General features: G+C 35.3%; 1 protein-coding gene across 1 annotated transcript; it reads right to left on the bottom strand.

The window, feature by feature from the left end:
- Window positions 1-336: 336 nt before the first annotated feature.
- Window positions 337-20879, bottom strand: CLDN16 (claudin 16). Its single transcript, XM_037525277.2, is given in 6 exon segments — window positions 337-785; window positions 1624-1815; window positions 4958-5122; window positions 8569-8671; window positions 20551-20736; window positions 20739-20879. Coding segments are annotated over 6 exon segments (978 nt in total). The 3' UTR covers window positions 337-594.
- Between the last annotated feature and the right edge of the window lie 303 nt (window positions 20880-21182).

Raw genomic sequence — 21182 nt, 5'->3', positions numbered from 1 at the left:
TATGACATTTAGAGTGCAGGAGAGAAATTTCTTATCTTAAACTCCACTGGTAGCTGGCCCATGAATCTGTGATTTTCTTTTTCTATGTTAAAGAATCACAGCATTGGTAAGCTTTTGTATACTTGTTTGAATTTGGAAGAATCATCTTCAAAGTTATCAAATAACTTATTCAGTTGAGAATACAAAATGTGAACCAAAAGCCAGAAAAGGGCTATGAGCTTGTCAATCTCTTCAAAGATTAGAATCTCTAGTCTCTTTTGAAGGTGGCTTTCTGTACTTAAAGTGTCATTTTATTTTAATATCATCATGTCACAATTTCTAATAGAAATATACAAATCACAAGAAAAAAAATTATACCCTAGTGTTGTCTTTAAATAAAGGGAATTGTGTGTGTGTGTATGTGTGTGTGTGTGAGAAAGGAGAGTAGAAAGAATAAGAGAATGGAGGAGGAAAATGAAAATTTTTGATTAAACTGAGTCATTAATTTAACTGAGCATGAAGTCTAAAGTTCCTACATTGATAGACTATTTTATTAACCTTAACACAATGATTAATTAAAGAACACAAACACAGACTGATCTGTGGACACAGACTTTACACCCTTGTATCAACAGCATACATTTTGGCGGTCTCTGTTCTAGGGGTCTTATATGATTTGGCCATGGAAACAGCAGCAGTTGAAGCCCTCCTCATAGAAACAGCAGCAGTTGAAGCCTTCCTCATAGAAATAGCTGCAGTTGAAGCCTTCCTCATAGAATAAGGGTAGTTTCTCTCAGGTCCCACATCTGTTTAAAAGAGATACAGGTAGAGATATAAAAACAATTATGGCTCAGTAAACATTGGAAACTTAAAAAAATGTCATTTTATATATTCTTTGTAAAAGGCAAGAACGTATTATAAAAAGAAATCATCTAAGAAGAAACCTAGGAGAAAATCTAAGATTTGTATTCTGAAAATTGTTTTATATTTAAAATTTAATCAAGTAACTTCCTTCTTTTATCCTTTTCTGGTGAAGAAAGGAATCCCCCTAGTTTGTTTTCTTTTTTTAAAAGATTTATTTACTTTTATACAAGAACCGGGGTACAGGCCAGATGTGCAGGAGGGTGAGACAGAGCGGGGAACAGAACAGGCAGACTGAAGAAATACACTGCTGAGGGGAGCAGCAGGTGAGACAGGAGAGGTTGCTTCACTAGTGGGATTCTTGCCTGCCGGCAGGGAATGAACCCATGGTGCAGAGGCTGTGGACAGCTTCACAGTGTGGCGCTCAACCACCTGCACCACCAGGGAGAGCTCCCCTGCCTGCCCCACCCTGCCCCGCCCCCCTAGTTTTTAAAGTCCTATTTTTTGAAACCTAACAGTAACACATTAAGTTCTTTAACAGCAAATATTTGACTTAGTTCTCAATTACTTCTTTGCTTAACTTGGATATAAATAGTAGATTGGGTAAAGACATGTAAGATTATAATACATTAAATAATTACTATATATTTGAATACTGAACACAGTTCTAGATATTTTTTTCATTAAAAATGCTACTAGTTGAATAATAATAATATTGTGTGCTAGGGTAATTGCTTCCATTGGTTTGGAGGCAAGGAAGTTTTCTATAGCATTGATGCCTACCTTTGAAGAGGTATAAGCAGCATGTGAGGACAGCTCCAGCCACAAAGCAACCCAGAGACCCAGCCATTCCAAGCCAACAGGACCAACCAAATTTATATTGGATGCCAAGAAATATATTATGCAAAACTAGGGAAGAACGTTCTACATAAACATCAACAGCATACCACACAGATCCAATGATTCCTGGAGCACCTGTAAAAGAGAGATGTTAAGAAAAATCCAAGTTTTTTTTTTTTCCAATTTTAAATCCAAGATCTGCCTATTACCCCAAATAGATATTATTTAAATGGATAATAATAATAATAATATAGATTCATGGCCAACTCAAATTTGGACACCTTATCTATATCTTCTTTTCCTCTTCCATCTTGCATTTCTTCAAAATATATTTCCATTTATACATAAAAATACATACAAAAATGTAATAGTGCAATGTACACCTGTTTGTGTAAACCTAAGATGATCATTATGGTTTTCTTTAATTTTCCAATAATTCCAGTGCTATTTTAATGTTGCATAAAGGAAAACATTGAAAACAAGGAAAGAAGAGTAAGGACAGATAATTGAGGACAAATAATACAGAACATATGTTTATCGATATTGATTTTTCTTTATTTAAAGGGTGCATCTTTAAGAGTATCCTGTTGCTTCTTGACCCCCACCTCTCCATGATTGAAATTATGCCACTCACTCAATCAGCACCCATAAAGAAACTATATTTTTAAAATCATTCACTTCAGTGTATTGGGATTAAAAACAAATTTATCTGAAGTAACAGTTTACAATATTTTAAAATAAATCCTTATCTATCAATCCCACACCACATAAGAATGCACTAGGAAATTTACTCACTTTATAAAATTTAATTCCTGCAGATTAGTTTATCTGAAGACTGACTGGTTTAAAATGATGCCACTAGGGTCCTTTAACTTTAAAGGTGTAAGTTGCAAGTCAAGCATTAGATGTAATAAAAATAGGTGGGGAGTTGCGGGACAAAAAGCTATGTGTAATGATGTTTCTCAAATCTTTATTCTTAAAGTTTCACATTTTTTCCTAGGGAGTCTGTGTTATCTATTTCAGACACCATTTAATTGCATTCTTCTTCCAATTACTTAACACAAAATTTTAGGAAAGACCAGATCATGAATATATAACCTTTAGATAACAGGGTATAAATTGCCATACCTTTCGCTAATACTGTAACTAATAGGTTTAGAATGGGAATATCTTTTTTGAAACTTTGAAATAGATTATGACTATATATGTGATATATGGATGTATAGATATGCAATAGCTATATAATCTACTTTGCTACTGCCATACAAGGTATTGGATCTATACAACATATCTATATATCATACTAATTTGTAATGATGGCATCAAGGCTTTCGCCAATGTTGGTTATTTAATTTAGCCATTTCTTCAGCCATGCCTGCAGCAATTTTTTCATTGACATGTCTCCTAAAAATTTAGTTTGCTTTTTTGTTTAAAAAATAAAAGTGGGGGACTCCCTGGTGGTGCAGGCGGTTGAGCACCACACTGTGAAGCTGTCCGCAGCCTCTGCAGCACGGGTTCCATCCCGGCCGGCCGGCGAGAATCCCACATGGCACAGCAGACCTCTCCTGTCTTGCCTGCTGCTCCCCTCAGCAGTGTATATCTTCAGTCTGCCTGTTCTGTTCCCCGCTCTGTCTCTGGTGAATCCTTTCACCCTCCCGCACATCTGGCCTGTACCCTGGTTCTTGTATGGAAAAATATTAATAAATAAATAAATTAATAAATGTGGACTCTAATGATGCCTCAAAACGTATTCTGAAGAAAAAACTGTACAGTATTAAGTGTTTGAATTTGTTAAATAGATTGCCACATACAACAGCTTTATCACCAGACTGGATGTGAGAATACATGTCTTAAAAAAAGAAATATCATTAAATACTTGTGATTTTTAATACAATCTAAGGATCATAGGGTCTTGACTCAATATTTGTATGGGAAATCTTAGGGGGACCCCAATTTTGAATGTGTGATGTGTTAAACCCTCTGCTATGAACTCATTTTGGATTTTCACAATAACAATCAAAGTATAAATTAATACCTAGGCCTCACCCTATTGTGCAGATTAGGAAACAATGGCGACTACTGAAGTAACTGGCCTAAAGTCTCATGTCATATGCAGATAGATGGAAAATGAGGGCATGAGTTTATAGCATACAGAAAAAGGTAACATTGAACTCACAGAGGTAACCAAAAAACACAACACACATTAACATAGGCTCCTGAAAAAATAAGATTTTAAATCTGTATGAACTAAGAATTAAATACACTTTTTTTTAATAAAACTCAAAAACATTATGAATAGACATTATATGTGTGTGTGTGTATATGTTGTGTGACCTTGGGCTAGATAAACATATTCAGTTTCATGTATATGTTCTTTATTGTGTTTTATATATATGATTTATATCTTTAGTATCATATCTTTTTACATATATGTATTTACATCTAAAACGCCTATCTATTTACTATCCTACACTGCTCCCTGGTCAGTTTTGCAATTTTACATTTGTTTTGCTAGCTTTTTCCACTGCCATAAACAGAGATGTGAAGGTGTGCCCATTGGATTCAAACTTCATGCACTTTGATTTCTGTGACATTATGCTTCCTTCCAACGTGCATCAAGATCTAAAGAGGATATCATGCTGTCTATAGGAAGACTAAGTTTTGAAGTTGATGGCAAATTCAAGTAAGATGCTAATATTTTATTGTTTCACTAATAAACATGTGTAAAGTGTTTCTTAACCCATGTTTATTAGGCATACTTCATATAAGTCTTCATAATTCCATTTCTTCATCTCCTTCCTAAGTGAAGATAATATTATAATCTGTTTATTGCTACATTTATGATCAAATGGGCTGGTGCATGAGAAAAGCCTAACATAGGTCCTGACACAATTTAATTCACTGCCAAAAAGACTTGGTGGATTTAGTACAAGTAGAGAGGTGGTGGCTTAGGTCTTACTTTACAATTTAACTGCAGGAAAATCACAAAGGAAATTATTTTAACAATTTAAGGAATTATATAGCTTTTGTAATGGCTAAAAAAAGTTTGAGAACTTTGATCTGGGGTAACTAACAGGAGATTGATGAATTGATTCCAAAGCCAAAGAAATGAAGCTGGGAAAAAAAAAGAAAAAGAAATGAAGCTGGATAACATGTTCTTAATTCATCCAATCTACAAAAGCAAAACACATATGATTCTAAAATCACTTGCTTCAGAACACATCCTCTCCTTCACCTTTTAAGCCCTTAGAGGTAGTACATTAGTCCAGACCAGTACCTGCTATTAGCAATGTAGTTCCAGCAACATAGCAGATGCGGACTTTGATGGATGGTTCATCAGGAAGGAATTTCACACAGTTAAGACCCAGGAGCAGAGTAATAAGTCCAAACCCAGCTAGAATGTCTGCAGTGATCATCAATGCTCGAGTTACCACCAACTTCACTGGAAGATGAGAGCATGTGGTTATGGTAAACTGAGGAAGGAAACATTAACTTACAGAGGTAGACAAAAATCATAACCACATACGTTAACACACCTTGCTGAAAAAGTTTTAATTTGCATGAGCTTGGAAATGAACACCCTTAATGTTTTCAAAAATCTCAAAATTGTTATGAAAGACTAACATTATTATTTGTTTAAATATTTATTGTTTCTTAGTTTTGCCAGCTCCTAGCAAAATGCCTGGCATAGACTAGGGACTAAATGTCTCTTTTTGACTTAATCTGAAATGAGTCTTGTTCACATGTATTATAGCTAAGCTGAACTGAAAGTAGAGTATTCATTCTGCAGAGGTTACCCAATAAATATTCAATGAATAAATGATAAGTGCATTTGTGAGACTTAAAAAGAAGAATTAAAAATAACTTCAAAATTTGATACAGGGGAGCAGAATCAAATACTTCCAAGATGTCTCTTGCCAATTCAGGCTGATGGGAGCAATGAGCAGAATTGTAGAAAAAGAAGAAATTTTGCTATTAAGTAAAAGATAACTTCTGGAAGCAAGCTCATATTTTCTCTCTTGCAACACTGCAGCCTTGCACTGTCAATTGAGGATATTTCAAAGCTATAGTCAATGAGCATGTGTGGTAGAAGGCTCAGGGAAGGGGAAGTCAGATAAAGAGAATTGGAATAATGATAGTCCTCTTCTGCAATACACACAATTTTAACTGAGAAAGACTCCTGAACTGTGAGTCCCACTGATGCTAAATTAAATATAGGGAAATTTTGTCACAAATAGAGTTAATTACCTGAAGTCAGTACAACCACATTTTAGCTGGCTAATGGAGAGAAGTAATAAAATGTATTCCTTTGTTAGTACTATAATTATATTTTACTTTCATAATGATTTGGGGATTCTTTGCATTTTTTAATAAGTTCTCTCAATAGTAATAGGTTACTTAGAAGAATATGGCCAATTTTCCTTATTTGAAATAAAAAAGAATATTTTGTGAACCATCTAAGGTGGAAATCAATGCATAAAATTAGCTCCTACCTTATTAATAGATGATATTTAATATATAATTATGTTATTAATATGTGAGTATAGTTGCTTCTAGAATGGAATTTTTTTTTTTTGTGGGACCCTCGCGGGTGGCCTGGGAATGAACTGGCGCTGCAGAGGCTGCGGGCAGCCTCGCAACCCAGTGCTCAACAGCTGCGCAACGAGGAGAGGCCCTAGAATGGAATTTTTAAGGCCACTAAATTTGACAATCTTTAAAAAAAAAAAAGGTTCAAATTTCAAATATAAGCCAAGTCTAAGGCTCATTTTTCTAAAAATGGAGAAAAGAGAAATGTAACTCATTGTGTCATATTAGCTTTTACATTTCATCATAGCCTCTTGATCCCAACTGGTCTATACAAGTGAATCTCCTAGTCAGCATTCCAGGTCAGGTGGTCCCAATACTTTGAAGCGACTCCATTGAATTTGTTTAAGTTCCTTTTTACAACCTGGGACCACCCAGAGCCAGAAAAGCCATCTGTGTGGGGTGCTCTAAAATCACTGTGTGCCCTGGTCTTCCCCTTCCCTTGGGCACTCTCTGACCCATGATCTCACAGAGAAACTGTGAAACACAGGACTAATATTTAGGGGGTACTCGAAGGGCCTCATGGCTAACCCTGTTCCAAAGGCAGCTCTGCAAGCAGGCTGCTATGCTGGCCAGCCAAGCGTTGCTGATCGTTTGAGATTTAGCAGCTGGTATTATTAATATTTCAAGTTAGTGGAAACTCAAATGAACTATTCCAGCAGGAACCTTTAAAAAATATTTAGCTGGGTCTGTATAGCTTAGAAATCCAGGGTAATGGAGGTAGTTATTTAATTGTGACTGTAGGAAATATATCAAAGGCTAAAACTAAAATCCTACTCACATGAGTAATAGTTTAGGGGGTACAGATATATTATTTCCTTAGAATGCATTTTCATCCCTATTGTCTTAATACTTAATACCTCATACTAAAGTATGAGGTAGAATTTTTAAAAGAAAAATAATGAATCTTTAGCATATTATTTGAAATTAATAGTTAAAAATATATCAAAAGAAAAATGTAAGCTAGAATAAGCAAAAAATAAAAAAGGGATATTTTCAATATAAACAGTATTTTTTTTGTGCAGTAGGCTTATGAGTGATTTTATTTTGCTCTTGCATAAATGTACATGACAGTATTTAAAAGTCTGAAAGATTTGATCTTTGTTTTTCTTTTCAGTTCTCACGATTGCATTTCTAGAACACCTTGTGTCCACATGAGTTTCCATTTTATTAATTTACATATACTTTACATCATTCTTCATTTTTGTACAATGTATGCTTTCTTCTCTCAGCTATAGTCCCCCTTTCTCTTATAGGAGTTTCCATTCTTATGACCAAACCATGCTTCTTTATAGACAGAAGTAGGTTAGTGCAGGGAGGGGAAAAGAGAAAGAATTAAGGAGACTTTTTTTTAAAAAAAATGAAATGCATTACTTGGGAATTATGCTAAAATATGTTTCCGATTCTTAAGTCCTAAATAGCAGAAGAATGTATTTTAGAGTACTACTTCTTTTAAGTGATTTTTCTGGGACTGAAATAGCTGTTCAGGGGAAAAGTCACATTCCAAGGGTTTACGTTTCATTTATCTTGAAAAAAGGAGTTTCCATTTGGTGATAGCACCCATTATTTGCTTTGAAAGGGAGTAAAACTGAATTATTTTAATAAACAGCACCAGTATTTCTTGGCAATATTTGTTGTTCCAAAAATTAAAAATAAATGTTATAGGGTAGAATTGAGAGAATTAAAAATAAGATTTTTAATTATAAAATATTTTATGCATAAAAATAGGGTCCTTGCTAACACTTAGTTATAATTTAAAGCTAAAGGTAAAGAAGATAAAGGAGTTGGGTTTTCTTGTTATAATGTATGTAGATATTTTTCATTCATTGATCCTTAATCTGTGTCTCTCTTTGTCTGTCTCTGTTTTTCTCCTCTCTATCTGCCCCTCTGCCTCTACCTCTATCTTCCTTATCAAATCTTCAACTGAAATACTGTAAACCTTGTAACTGAGCTAAATCAAAGCTAAAAGACCCCTCCAAAATGCTTTACATCTAACCCATCAATTCTAATCATAAAATCACAGCACCCTGAAGAATTTATTTCAACTTTAACAGTATTTTCTATAAGCTGACTCTGTATAAGGCACTATGCCAGAATATATAAATACATGGAAAAAAGATAAACTATGCTAAAATATGTTCAAATTCACATTTTAAAAATGAACTAAATTCTCAATCAAAACATTTAAAACTGAACAGAACTTTAATATATTTTTGGAGAAAAATACACACACGTATCAGAAACCTAAGTTCAATTTTCTAAGTCATTATCTTCCTGGCAGTCAGGAGTCTGAAATATACATACACGGGTGTTCTGCAAAAATAGAATCGTATTCATCACAGGTCCGAATTCCATCAAAAACATTTGTGACACACTCCCACCAGAGGCCTCGGCATTTTGTGCTCACCTAGATGTTGAAGAAGACACTGGGTGAAAAAAGCGCATGCAGACACATTTTAGTTCCCCTTGATCAAAGGGAGAACTTGACTGTTGTGAATTTGAGAGCATAGTACAGTGGTTACAAGTATCATCAGAATTCCATTTCCAACAAACACAATGCATTTTAGAACATTTTCCCTTACAGACTGAAAATTATAAGCTTTCCTTGCCAGAACTGAATTTGTTTCCTGATTTGATGGAGAGAAATCATGTCAAAGATAGATAAAATCAGAATTAATTATATTCAAATGCCTATGGCTGGTTCTATCATAGTCATAGTGGAATACAGAGATAATTAATTTCATTTCCCTGTGCTGACATTTACTCATCAAAAAAATTAATATAACAATAGATGATAAATGTTGACTTCTTGAGTCTATTAGGGATGTACATTAATTTTTCTTCATCATGAACACTGTGTTCTATGAAAAAAGGTGTTATTATATATGAGGCTCATAAATTTAAAATAATTATCGAAGAAAGCTATACATTGACACCAACAAATGAATTATGAAGGTCCCAAGACTTCTCTTCCTTGTTCCACTGACAGATACAAATACCTATGCTATGTTATGGATGTAAACTTAGCATTAATTTCATACAATCTGATAACTATAAGCCACTTTGAGTTTAAAATGCTGTGCAGATGATTCTGCCCACTTAGAGCTAAAAGGTAGCAGTGCCCTGAGTTCCCATACTTCATCTACAAACTGTAAGTCACAATAGATTTCTCAAAATGGTTAACATGCCAACAGAAAGTAGTTTCAAGTATTCTTAACAGAGCTCATGCATATGGAACAGAACTAATATGATTTTTTTTTCTTTTGACTCAATTATGGATTTGCATTACCTTGGAAATCTTAGAGTAGTGCAGTAAGATTTAAGTAAGAATTATCTCGGAAAATGAAAACTTTCCCTAAAATATATATACATATATTAACAGAGCAAGGTAGGTAAAGAAACACAAAGGCAGGAGGTTATAATTAGTGTAGAGGAGAAAAGAAGGAATTTAATCTCTTTGGCTTATAAAAGGAAATCCTATCAAGGAATAAAAACACTAGAAAATGCTGACCCATGTTCTGATTTAAAGCTTTATTGGCAAAAAAGCTTTGCGTGGCAAATAATATCTGTTATGCATAAAATACTTACAATTGGTGTGACGATATGATTTATAAGAAATATGTGTTTTGGTCATTCAGATGACAAAAAAAATATATTTTTCAAAATTTGGTCTTCATCCACAGTCCTGGCTCACAGCTTCCAAAAGCCTTGGAATTTCCTAAGTGTTAAATGTTAAGGTTGGCTTTTGCTATGTTTATGGGGTAAACTTTTGAAAACCCTTCAAGACATGAGCTGGTTACGAAGGAAATCAACCTGAGGATTAGGACTTTTAGTTTCCCCCTTAAATTTGGGAGGGGAGAGGAGATGGAGGTTGACATCAGTCTTAATGACCAGTAATTTAATCAATCAGACCTGTGTAATGAAGCCTCCATAAAAGCCTAAGAGGAGCACCTTCAGATCAGGTAGGGCTGGTGAGCATGTAGAGATTTGGGGTAATGACACACTTGGAGAGCCCATGGAAGCTCTGGGCATTTTCCTCCATACCTCACCCTATGCACCTCATTCATTTCACTGTTGATTTGTACCTTTTAATGTCCTTTGCAATAAACTGTGGTCTAGTAAGTAAATGGGTTTCCTGAGTTCTGTGAGAAATCTTTAGCAAATTAATTGAATCTGGGCCTCCCTGGTGGCGCAGTGGTTGAGTGCTGGGCTGCGAAGCTGCCTGCAGTCTCTGCAGTGCCGGTTCTATCCCTGGCCACCGGGCTAGGGTCCCACATGGCGTGACAGACCTCTCCTGCTGTGCGTGCTGCTCCTCTCAGCAGTGTATTTCTTCATCAGTCTGCCTGTTCTGTTCCCCACTCTGTCTCTGGTGAATTCTCTCACCCTCCCGTGCTTCTGACTGTACCCAGTGCTTGTATAAATAAATAAATAAATCTTAAAAAAAAATTGAATCTAAGAAGGGTGTCCTTGGAATCTCTGATTTATATACAGTCAGTCAGATGCATACGTGATAATCTGGTTTGACAACAGGCTCCTGAATTCCGAAGAAGGGGCATTGGAGACCTCCCTTCTGTATTCAGTTGATCAGTTGATCAGTTGACTAGGTGGCAGCCTGAAGCCTGTGTAGAACTTTCACCCAGCATCTGAAATGGAAGGCAGTCTTGAGGACCTGAGCCCTTTAATTGTGGAATCGGATACAATATCTGAGTAGATAGTGTCACAATTGAGTTGAATTCTCAGATACTCTGCTAGTGTCTGAGAACCGTTATTGGAATGGGGAGGTCTAGTTACACCCTGGTTGGAAATTGGGTCCAGGAACCAAGTAATGCAATTAGTAATGATGAATAATTCTATATTAAACCTATACTAGGAAACAGTTGCTCTTTAAACATGCCATTATCTCATTCATTGAAGGATTCTGTAAAATATCATTATTATGTTTATTTTATAAATAAATAATCCCAAGAAAGTATAACAAGTAAATGGGGAGACAGGACATAAGAATAACCATCTGTGTATATGCTCTTAAATATTGCATTACACTAAATTTTTTTTTTAATCCAAATCCATTTCAGGCTAACATACTCTAAAATGGAAAATTGGAAGGTAGCTTTATGTGAAGCAGTAAATTTAACTTTAATGTCCTCCTCTGGCCATTGTTCTACAAAACCTCACTTTAGCTTGCTCTTCCCAAGGTTAAAAATTGAGGTGATGTTCTGGAATTCATGGAATATTATCTGACCTGAAGAATGACAGAGACCAAAAATGTAATAAAGAAAATCCATCTTATTAAATTTAACACAATTTTTAAAGAAGGATGTGCATTTACATATGCATAAAATGTAATCAACAGTTAAAAAGATATGTATTTTAAGTATAAATTGTGTTGTTGGCCACATACTTCTCAATTTATCTGAATAAAGAAGATAATGACAGAGTAGTTATAAGAATATTATAATCACACATATAAATTTTTTGCTCAATAAATATTAGATGCCATAGGTGCTTAAACATTATATTAACCTGAATAGTGACTAGCTAACTACAATGAAAGTGGAGAAAGTTATGTATCATGAATGTGGCCTCCCCAAGCATATGTTCTTGTCCTATCCCCCAGAACTTAATGGCTGTGATCTCATTTAAATGGAAAAAGCAACTCTGCCTATGTAATTAAGGATCTTGAGATAAGACAATCATCTTGGATCACCAGACTAGGCCCTAAATTGAATGACAAGTGTTGTTATAAAGAACCAAGTATGGAGAGAGAGCTACAGAAGAGAGGGAGGCCACGTGACCACAAGTAGCCGATACTTAGTGATGTAGCCACAAATCAAAGAATGCCCAACTTCTTCCAGGAACCAGAGAGGCAAGGAACCGGTTCTCCCCTAGAGTCTTCAGAAGAGGCTGCACTGCCAACACCTTGCATTCCAACTGCTGGCTTATAGAGCTGCAAGAGTACACATTTCTCTGGTTTTAAGCCACTAAGTTGTGTTCATTTGTTATGGAAGCCATACGATTCTAATACAGTAGAGGCAATTGGTACTGAACTATTATAGCATAGCAGAAAACAGACTTTCTCATAGCCTACTGCCCTTCAGTCTCTCACTTAACAGGAACACACAGAATCCAGTTTATTCCAACTTGAGCTAGGTTATGCGGATTTTAAGTCACTGCTCTATAATACTGTCCTTAATTTCTTGCTAACTCATTCATTAAAACTAACAAACCTACTACAGACAATCTTGCTATATGTGAAGCTATTCAGAAAATGTGCTGAGATATAGATGAATACTTATTTTACACTGAAAGGAATATTTATTTTTTGCCAAAATAATCCAGCAATGGTGTCAATTTTAAGGCTATTGATCATTTACTTGCAATGACCATATTTAGAAAAACAATGAGCTCATTAGAGGAAACAAGGAATCCAATTTCATTAGATATTAATGCTCTGGGGCACACTGTTAGATTGCTTGGTATTCACACTCAGTTAAGGTACGTGAGAATAGTGGCTGTAATTAACTAAACTTCTGTGTTAATATAGCACTTACTGGAGACACCCTTTAAGGTGCCTTTGTGCACAAAAGACAAGGTTAAAAGATTCTATGTTATTTATCATATTTAGGAAAATCCTCCCCTCTGTAATACATAGTCTTTTCTAAAATTGTTGTAAAATGGCTTGTTAAAAACTCTTTAAAAGGCATGCAAATCTAAGTTCTTGAAAGTTTTAAGACAAGGTTCTTAAAAAGCAGACCAATGCTTAAAATATTATGGTTAACCTTTCTTAAAGGGCAAGAAATGCAAAATGTTAGCTAATAATTTTTATCTCATAGTGTCGTACAAAAGAAGAGTCTAAATTTAAGCTTTCTCTTTTTTAATGTGTGATTTATGTATTAATAAATGACAGGAAATAATGCAAGAGGAATATTTACATTACTTCAGTGAATATTTGTTGATACTGAAGTGAGGAGGGGAATATTCTCTCTTAGATGGGGACACATCAAGAGTCATTTTTATTTCCCATGTGGAATGGGAAGTGTCACAGGAAAGGGGATATGCCCAATAAAATGTGTGTTATTTAACACCTTATTCCTCTAGGTAAAGTGGAAAAATCTAAGAGCCAGAACAATGCCATCCTTAGAATTAGCCCATTCAGGGAGAAACTATTATTAAAACCACAGGGTTTATAGTGATTTGGTGTCAGCCTGGACCCTATTTACTATACTGACTCTAGAAAGTCTGTACCTTTAATACTCAGGATGAGCAAGCAGGATGTCACTTGGGAAAAGTTTTAGGACACCATGGTGATGACTCTTTCCAGTTGAGTTTATAGAGGCATAAATTAGTTCTTTAATCTTGGAATTTCTTATTCTGAACTATTTATCAGTCTCTCCTTAATTTTCTCTATTTAAGTCTTTGTCAGTTTCTCTTCTCTGTCATTCCAGAAATATTTACAAGTAGCCACACACACTTTTTATCTGCATTGTCATGTTTACTACAGTTTTGGGGGTGCGCCTCCATATATTTTATATATATTTTGAGAATTAAAGAAACTTAAAAATACTTTAATTAAATGGCATTTTTTCCTTCTCCAGTCATGTATATGTATATATACATACACATATATATATACATATATATTCTGTACACATACAGTAAACATAGTAAATATTTACACATTGTTAGTTGAATTACCAAACAACATCTTTATTTGTCAATATGCATTACAAATGCATATGCTTTGGGATTTATATGTAAATACAATACATGTGCAGTTATATGAAGAATGCATAGAGCAAAAGAAAAAGAGAACAAGCCATGAGGACATTATTTTTGTAACCACCTTATATATGCATATTATAGGAATTATAGTTTTCACACCCCTTTACCATCCTTGTGCTAATATACTTTAACACCAAAGGTGTAACTTACCTTTCCATTATTTATTTAAACACATTTGTTAATATGCAAAAGTTATAATAATGCCATGTTTTACTACTAAAGCTTGAAACATCTTCAATATTAACACAAAATGCAACTGAATATTTTTATACAAGGATTCTAAAATTTCAACATATTTTAATTTTTTACTATCTCAATTTGTAAAAGAACTTAACTCAGGCATTTTTAATGATAACAAAGCAAGATTTAAATCAGCATAATAGAATGCCATCTTTCCTTTTATTCTTTTTTGTGGCTCTGCCTGCTTATTCGTGAAGCTCTCACAAAGGTACAAGTGGCAAGAATGGGATAATGTAGGCAAATATAATTTTGTGACCTTTGTCATAAGTTACCTAATTTTAGTATCCAATCTAAATGTTTCAGTTTTACCATTTAATTTATTTAAGCCACAATTAATCATTTTAGAGTGTGTTTCCTATGGTAGCACAACTTCGTAGTGATTACTACCCACTGACAGAGAACACAATTTATATTGAGTGAAATGATTATAAAATACTCATTTCTACTTTCCCTCTCCCTTTATTTCTTTCTCTTTTGAAGCACCAGAGAGAAAAGCTATATTCTCCAGACCAGTATACACTCTTCACCAACTTTATTATACATCCCAGGAGATGAGATCCTTATTCCTCTCTTATTAAAAAGAGAAATGAAATTCATATCTTGAAAGGATTTAAATTGTAGCAAGATAAAACATCTTGCCTAAAAAAAAAAAAAAAAACGGTGCTTCTCATCTAAGGTTCAAGCCAGAATTCAAAAGACAGATTACATTATATTGCATTCATTTATTCATTATTTTAATAATTATGCCAAGTATCTTAATAGATGTCTCCATCGTTTCATGTTAACAAATGCTCATGACTTCCCATTATGTGAATGTCAGTGCTAAGTGCTGAAGGAGATCACGAGATGAATGAAAGAGTATCTGTAGCCTCGAATATATGCTGGAGTTTGAAATCAATTGTCAAGTAAAACTAGAATATAAAAAATCAGAGATCTTGCTAGATACAATCATTTTAATATTTACTTTATGTCTGAAAGAATTGTGTCACTAATGCAAATAAAAATCCTAGGGGAGAATCTGGTTATGGAGATAAAACTAATTCAAATGTGGGACACTTTCATTTGAGGTAACAAAATTTTAAATTATGACAGTGTTTGGTGTATAGAAAGTTTTTAGTAAATAATTAACAAAAGCTTAACTGAAATATGGAACAATCTTGTGAAAACATTTTTCCTTCTGGTAATTAAGAGACTAGTAACTTTGAGAAGAAATTACTTTTCTATTACAGTGTCAGTAATTTAAACTTACATATCTTATGATGTAGTTAACATTAATAGTGTCATTAATTCATAATTTTCCTTCTAAAGTGTATTTTAATAGATAACTTGCACTATTTGTCTCTATTGTGTGAGTTATTCCTTAGGTTAGATGAAAAGAAATCAGTTACAAGTATAAAAATAGACAAAGCACAGTTCAGAGAAGTAAACAAAATTTCTCCAAAAGAATCAATAGCAAAAATAGGAACAGAACTTAGAGCTCATATCTCTCTCCAGTAAACATTATACAAAATGCCATCTCCTCTTCCAGAATAAAAACAAAAAAATAAACTGTAAGTAGACAGTAATATATCTAACATTTATTGACTGATTTGTATTTGGCTGGTACTGTGGTAAATGTTTTCAATACACAAACTTGTTTAATTCTTGCAAGACATTTATGATACACATATTATTATTCTTTCTGTATAGAAGAGGAAATGTGGTTTATAGGAGTTTGAACATCTGTCTCAATTCATTCTGCTAACTACTATCTGAAAGGTGGGATTTCATCTTTTCATTTTCATCTCTGACATCAGTCCAACATGACAACTTCTCCACAATAAAGCACTGTGGTTCTGGTCCCTCCAGGGGCTGTATTATAAATTATGTGAGAAGAAATGAGTTGGATGGTTCAGAGATGTGGCTCCTTGATGACTTGTGTACAGAAACTATACTTTTTTCTTCCATTTACAGTTTAGATAAATGATTCCACCATTCCTCCAGTTGGCTCAACCTTGACTTTTCTTCCTCAGCCTTATTTCCCTGCATACAATCAATGATCAATCTTATCAATTCAAATTCTTTAGTTTGCCATAGCCACACATATCTCTATGTTTGCTGCCATCTTAATGCAGAACACCTTTATTTCCTGTCTATGGCAAACCTCCTAATAGGTCTCTGTTTCATTTTACTGTTTCTGAACATTCCCCACAAGTAACCAGAATAATTGACCTTTCTAAAATACATATATATGTTTCCATGTAGTGAAGCACACTTGTCAAGATAAGATCTATATTTTACATGACACACGAAATCACTTTATGTTGGAAAATCTTATCATAATGAAATATGTACAAAGCCACATGCACACACAGCTAATGTACCTGGATCTTTACCTATACCATTTCTTCTGCTTGGAATACTCTCTACTTTTGCCTTTTTCACCTGTCCTTCAATCCTAGTTAAGATATTTTGTCTTTGTTGATTATCCAAAATTAAGTGTGCTGCCCACTTGGAGTTATTTGTCATATTGTACTCTAACTGTGGTTCACCTGTCTCCCCAGGACATGAGGAGAAACTTAAGGAAGATCCACAACGTGTTCTCCTTCATAAACCTACACCCACCACAGTACTAGGGAGACAGTAGGTGTCAAGCACATGGTATAATGAAGGAAGATAGAAAAGAAAAATGAAAAGAGAAAGGGATAGATATAAAAAGATGAATGATAAAAGGAGGGGGACAAGGAAGAATGGAGAAAAAGAACAGAGAGGACAGAAAAAGGAAGAAAGAGAGAGAGGTGAGAATGGAGAGAAAAAAAAGGAAAAAGAGAGGAAGGAGGAGAGAAAGCAAGAAGGAAAATGTAAAGAGGAAAGGAAAATAGAAAAAAATCATTGGGAATTACAGAGAAGTGGAGAACATTCTATTTGAAATATCTGGGAGGCCCTAAACATGCTCAGTGCCTCAGTGACTGGCCATCCTTTGGAAATGCAGACTATGCAGTAGTCAAGGAGTCTTGGTGTAAAAAAAAAAATTAATGTAAACTAAAAAGAATCATAATAATTGAGCTCAGCTTCCTCTTATAATTGAGAAAACTGGGTCAAGGACATGAGGATGTAACTTGTTCAACAGAAGGAGCCTAAGAGACAAACACCGCCTGGGATGATCTCAAAATCCAGTGTTCACACCAGCCTTCCCAGAGACACAAATGAGTCAGTGATGACAGGAGCAGGCTGGGGGCCTAGGGCTTTTGGTTCCTGATTTGGGGCTGTGCATACTGCAATTCTGTGTACTTTTTTTCTTTTTTCCTAACGTACTTAATGCAATGAAATTCACTGTTCAGGCAGGTATAAACAAGGCAACAAGGGACCTCCCTGGTGGCTCAAGGGATTAAGCACAGCACTATGAAGCTCTCCGCTACCTCTGCAGTACAAGTTCGATCCCCAGCGTAGGCAGGGAGCTAACCCACATGGCACAGCAGACCTCTATTGTCTCGCTCGCTGCTCCCCTCAGCAGTGTACTTCAGTCAGTCTGCCTGTTCTGTTCCCCACTCTGTCTCCGGTGAATCCTCTCAACCCCCACACCTCTGGCCCGTACCCCAGTTCTTGAATGCATAAATAAGTAAATCTAAAAAAAAGTAGGCAACAAAATAATTTGTAGTATCTGAGTAATTTGTAGTAAGACAAAAGAATATTTGAGTTCCTTGTTACTGGAGTTAATCATCTAAGAAGCTCTAAACATTTCCTCACTGTACATTGGCCACATGTCCTCTCTTTTGGAAAGGTCCTGCTGCCCATTTCTATTTTTTTAAATGCTTTGCATCTTTTTGAGGTTTTGTTCAAATACTTTTTTCCTCTCCAAGACCTGCTTCAGTGTCCATGACAGGAAATAATCGTTCTCTCTTCTTTGCCCTAATGATACTTGGTTCATTTCATTCTGACATATGAATCAGCCTTTTTCAGAGCTTCATGTGTATATCTCTTCCTCACTAAATGTACACTTGAGGAGGGTAGAACCCATTCTTGCTGCATCTTTGCCTCCTCTGGCAGGATAGTACAGCACTTTTATATGTCACACATTTCATGTATGTTGTGTGTTGAACAACAAAATCTATTTTCCAACTCTCAAGCCTACATCATTCTAAAAAGCCAACAAAGCTAGAAATTCATAATAGTTGTTTGTTAAAATTGTCCATAGCTATGTTTTTTTTTTTAAAAGCACTTTTATTGTGCCAACTTTTATCTAACAGTTGGTTAAAATGAGCTAAAATAAATGACCAAAGGTGATAAATGAAAGAGGAAGGAAGCAAGGAAGGAGAGCAATGTAATTAATTTGGGAGTATTGGAACCTTCAAATTTATGATAAAGTATGATTTCACATGCTGGTCAATTGAAGAAGCAATTATTGTGAGAGATCACTATCCCTTTAAACATTGGCAAGTTAAGAGATTGTTGAAAGAGAAGGGGGTCTCATTTGTTAAAGGGCTTTTCTTTTCATTGGAGACTTCTTCAGGAATATTTATAGCAAAACTAACCAAGTATGAAAATAAGAAAGAACCTTAGAGATACTCAGTAAGTCTTGACCAAGGTTAGCAAGGATTTACAGAGCTAAATAACCCAAACTGCTCATTCCATTCATTTTAACTAGAAGTGTTCTTGCACAGAGCAGATGTTAAATTGGTCTGATGGACTGAAATGAAAGCAAGAAGCCACTATAAATTCTGGGACTCCCAATCTCTCTCAGCAAGGTTTGGCCCTTTCTAAGCTTCCATTTCTTATCAAGTAAAGTCAGCAATTCCATCAGTGTAAGCAGAAAGATTTTCAAATTGTTTTATAAAGTCTCTTAACAATGTTTTTTGATGAGATTTTGCATATTTTAAAGACATAGTTTTAAGTGGGCTCAAGTTCTAGCTATTTCTGTAGTAATCATCTAATACTCGCAATCTAGACCTTGACAGGCTAGTGGCAGCGGACTGCTATTTACTACACTTTTCCCTAAGTGCTGTTTAAAGGGCATTTTTTTCATTCACCACTTATGTATATGGCCAAATAAAATGCATCGCTGGCCTCACACATAACAGATATTCCTTACAATAGTTCAATCCTATCACAATTTTCAGAAATATAATTTTCTAGCATGAAGAACTATTTATAACTCCATTGATTTTGAAATGCCATGTAGAAATCAAAAGAAAATTAAAAATAAGAAAAACACAGCAAAAATAATGCACATAAACAGCAAAATGCAAAGATTATTACTTTCTATTTCTAACTCCAAATTGAGAGACTAATAAATAAAACAGGGAGAAAAATAAACACACTTGCTCTCGGTTATCTTCCCTAAACTTCATAAAGGTGACATTATAATATTTATTAGGGTAAATTGTTCCCTTCAGGACAAACATCATAGAACAAATTGGGTTGCAATATACTCTTTATTTGAGTTCCTGATATATTGTTTCTTTTCCTTACCTAAACTTTCCTAAACCTTAATAATGAATAGTAGCTGATTCCCAAGATTTGATTTTTACTCTCTGATTCCTTTAGCTATGGGGAAGGCTTTTAGCCTTCAAAATTACTTTTTTCTAACTTTCTCTAGTGAGAAAAATAAAATCCTCAAATTTAAACCATTCACCCATCTCTTGTATAACAAAAAACTAAACCATCTCAAGGACAGCTCATTCTTAATAGTGAGGTTCTTAAAATCCATATCTGACCCCTATGGAACACAGTGAACAAATATTTCTCCTTTGGAATCTTTTCTCCTCCTTGGAAATGCCTTAAGACAATATGTTTCCACTGCATACCCAATTGTGTGTATGTATGTGTATATGCCTGTGTGCCTTGTGTTTGATTACGAAATGTCTTAGATCATCACCATTCTTTAAAAAAGTCTGTCAGGCTTCTCTTTGCAATTTGTCTTTAAGAGAAATGATGTTACTGGAACACTATTCAACTTGTAAATGCAGAAAAGAAAGATGTGACTTTTTGAACAGCTCAGTAACAGTAATTATGTAATTCCCTTTGTGTGAATATACCTATATAATTAAAGAGGGATTAGTCAGCTAACTCATCTGTAAAATGGGATGGTAACTATACCCACCTGCTAGGTTAGCTATGAGGATTAAGTGAGGGAATAACACCTAGATGCAGTAAGCAGTATGTAAGAAGTAAGACCATACATGTGGGCAATTATTTCTGTCACTAGTCCTAATAAAAGAACTGAGGCAGTGAGGCTTATTAATTGAGGTAGGCTTGGGTCAGAAAAAGAACTTGCTGACTTCTTACCTCCAGAGAATCGTCGGCATTTACCATCCAACAGTCTGTCCAGGTGGCCACAACCAAGAAGCCAGTAGAAAAAAGCGCAAAGAAGCAGGCGACGTACTGAAGAAGATCCCTCATCTTAGCGAGCAGCCTGCCTGGAAGGGGCACGCGGGCAGCCGAGGTCCCAGGCCCACTCAGGTATCTGGAATGCCGTCAATCTTCTGTGCTTCTGGAACGTGGGGGTGCGGGAATGCTACTTCTTTACTTTTCCCCACAACCCGCTGCAGGCGTCTTAAAATGCGGTAAGAGTCATAGGCACAGGCTGTTACCCACGAAGGGGTCCTGGAGGTCATTATCCGAAGCAACCAGCCTCCAATCAGAAGCCAGGGCAGGGAAAGGATTGAGTATGTTTGGGTGGGGGAGAAAGCAGCCCTGGTAACGTTTTCGGCCCAGACTGTGGGTTTATGAGAGATGATGGTCTCCGAGGCACGTGCCAGTACCAAGATGGAGAGAAGTAAGAAGGGCGACTCCGCATGTTGACGCTGTAAACTGATCTTTCTCAGGCCCTCCAGGGAAAGTGAGCTATTTGCCTCCCCCTCAGTAAGGAGGCTACACGGTTGACTGAGTGCTATTTTATTATTAGGACTATTTTAATA

This window comes from Talpa occidentalis, unplaced genomic scaffold (assembly GCF_014898055.3).
Source record: "Talpa occidentalis isolate TD23 unplaced genomic scaffold, MPIMG_talOcc4v2.1 talOcc4.4, whole genome shotgun sequence".
Classification (NCBI taxonomy): Eukaryota; Metazoa; Chordata; class Mammalia; order Eulipotyphla; family Talpidae; genus Talpa; species Talpa occidentalis.
The sequence above is the reverse complement of the archived record's forward strand: the minus strand, read 5'-3'. Positions and strand labels throughout refer to the sequence as shown.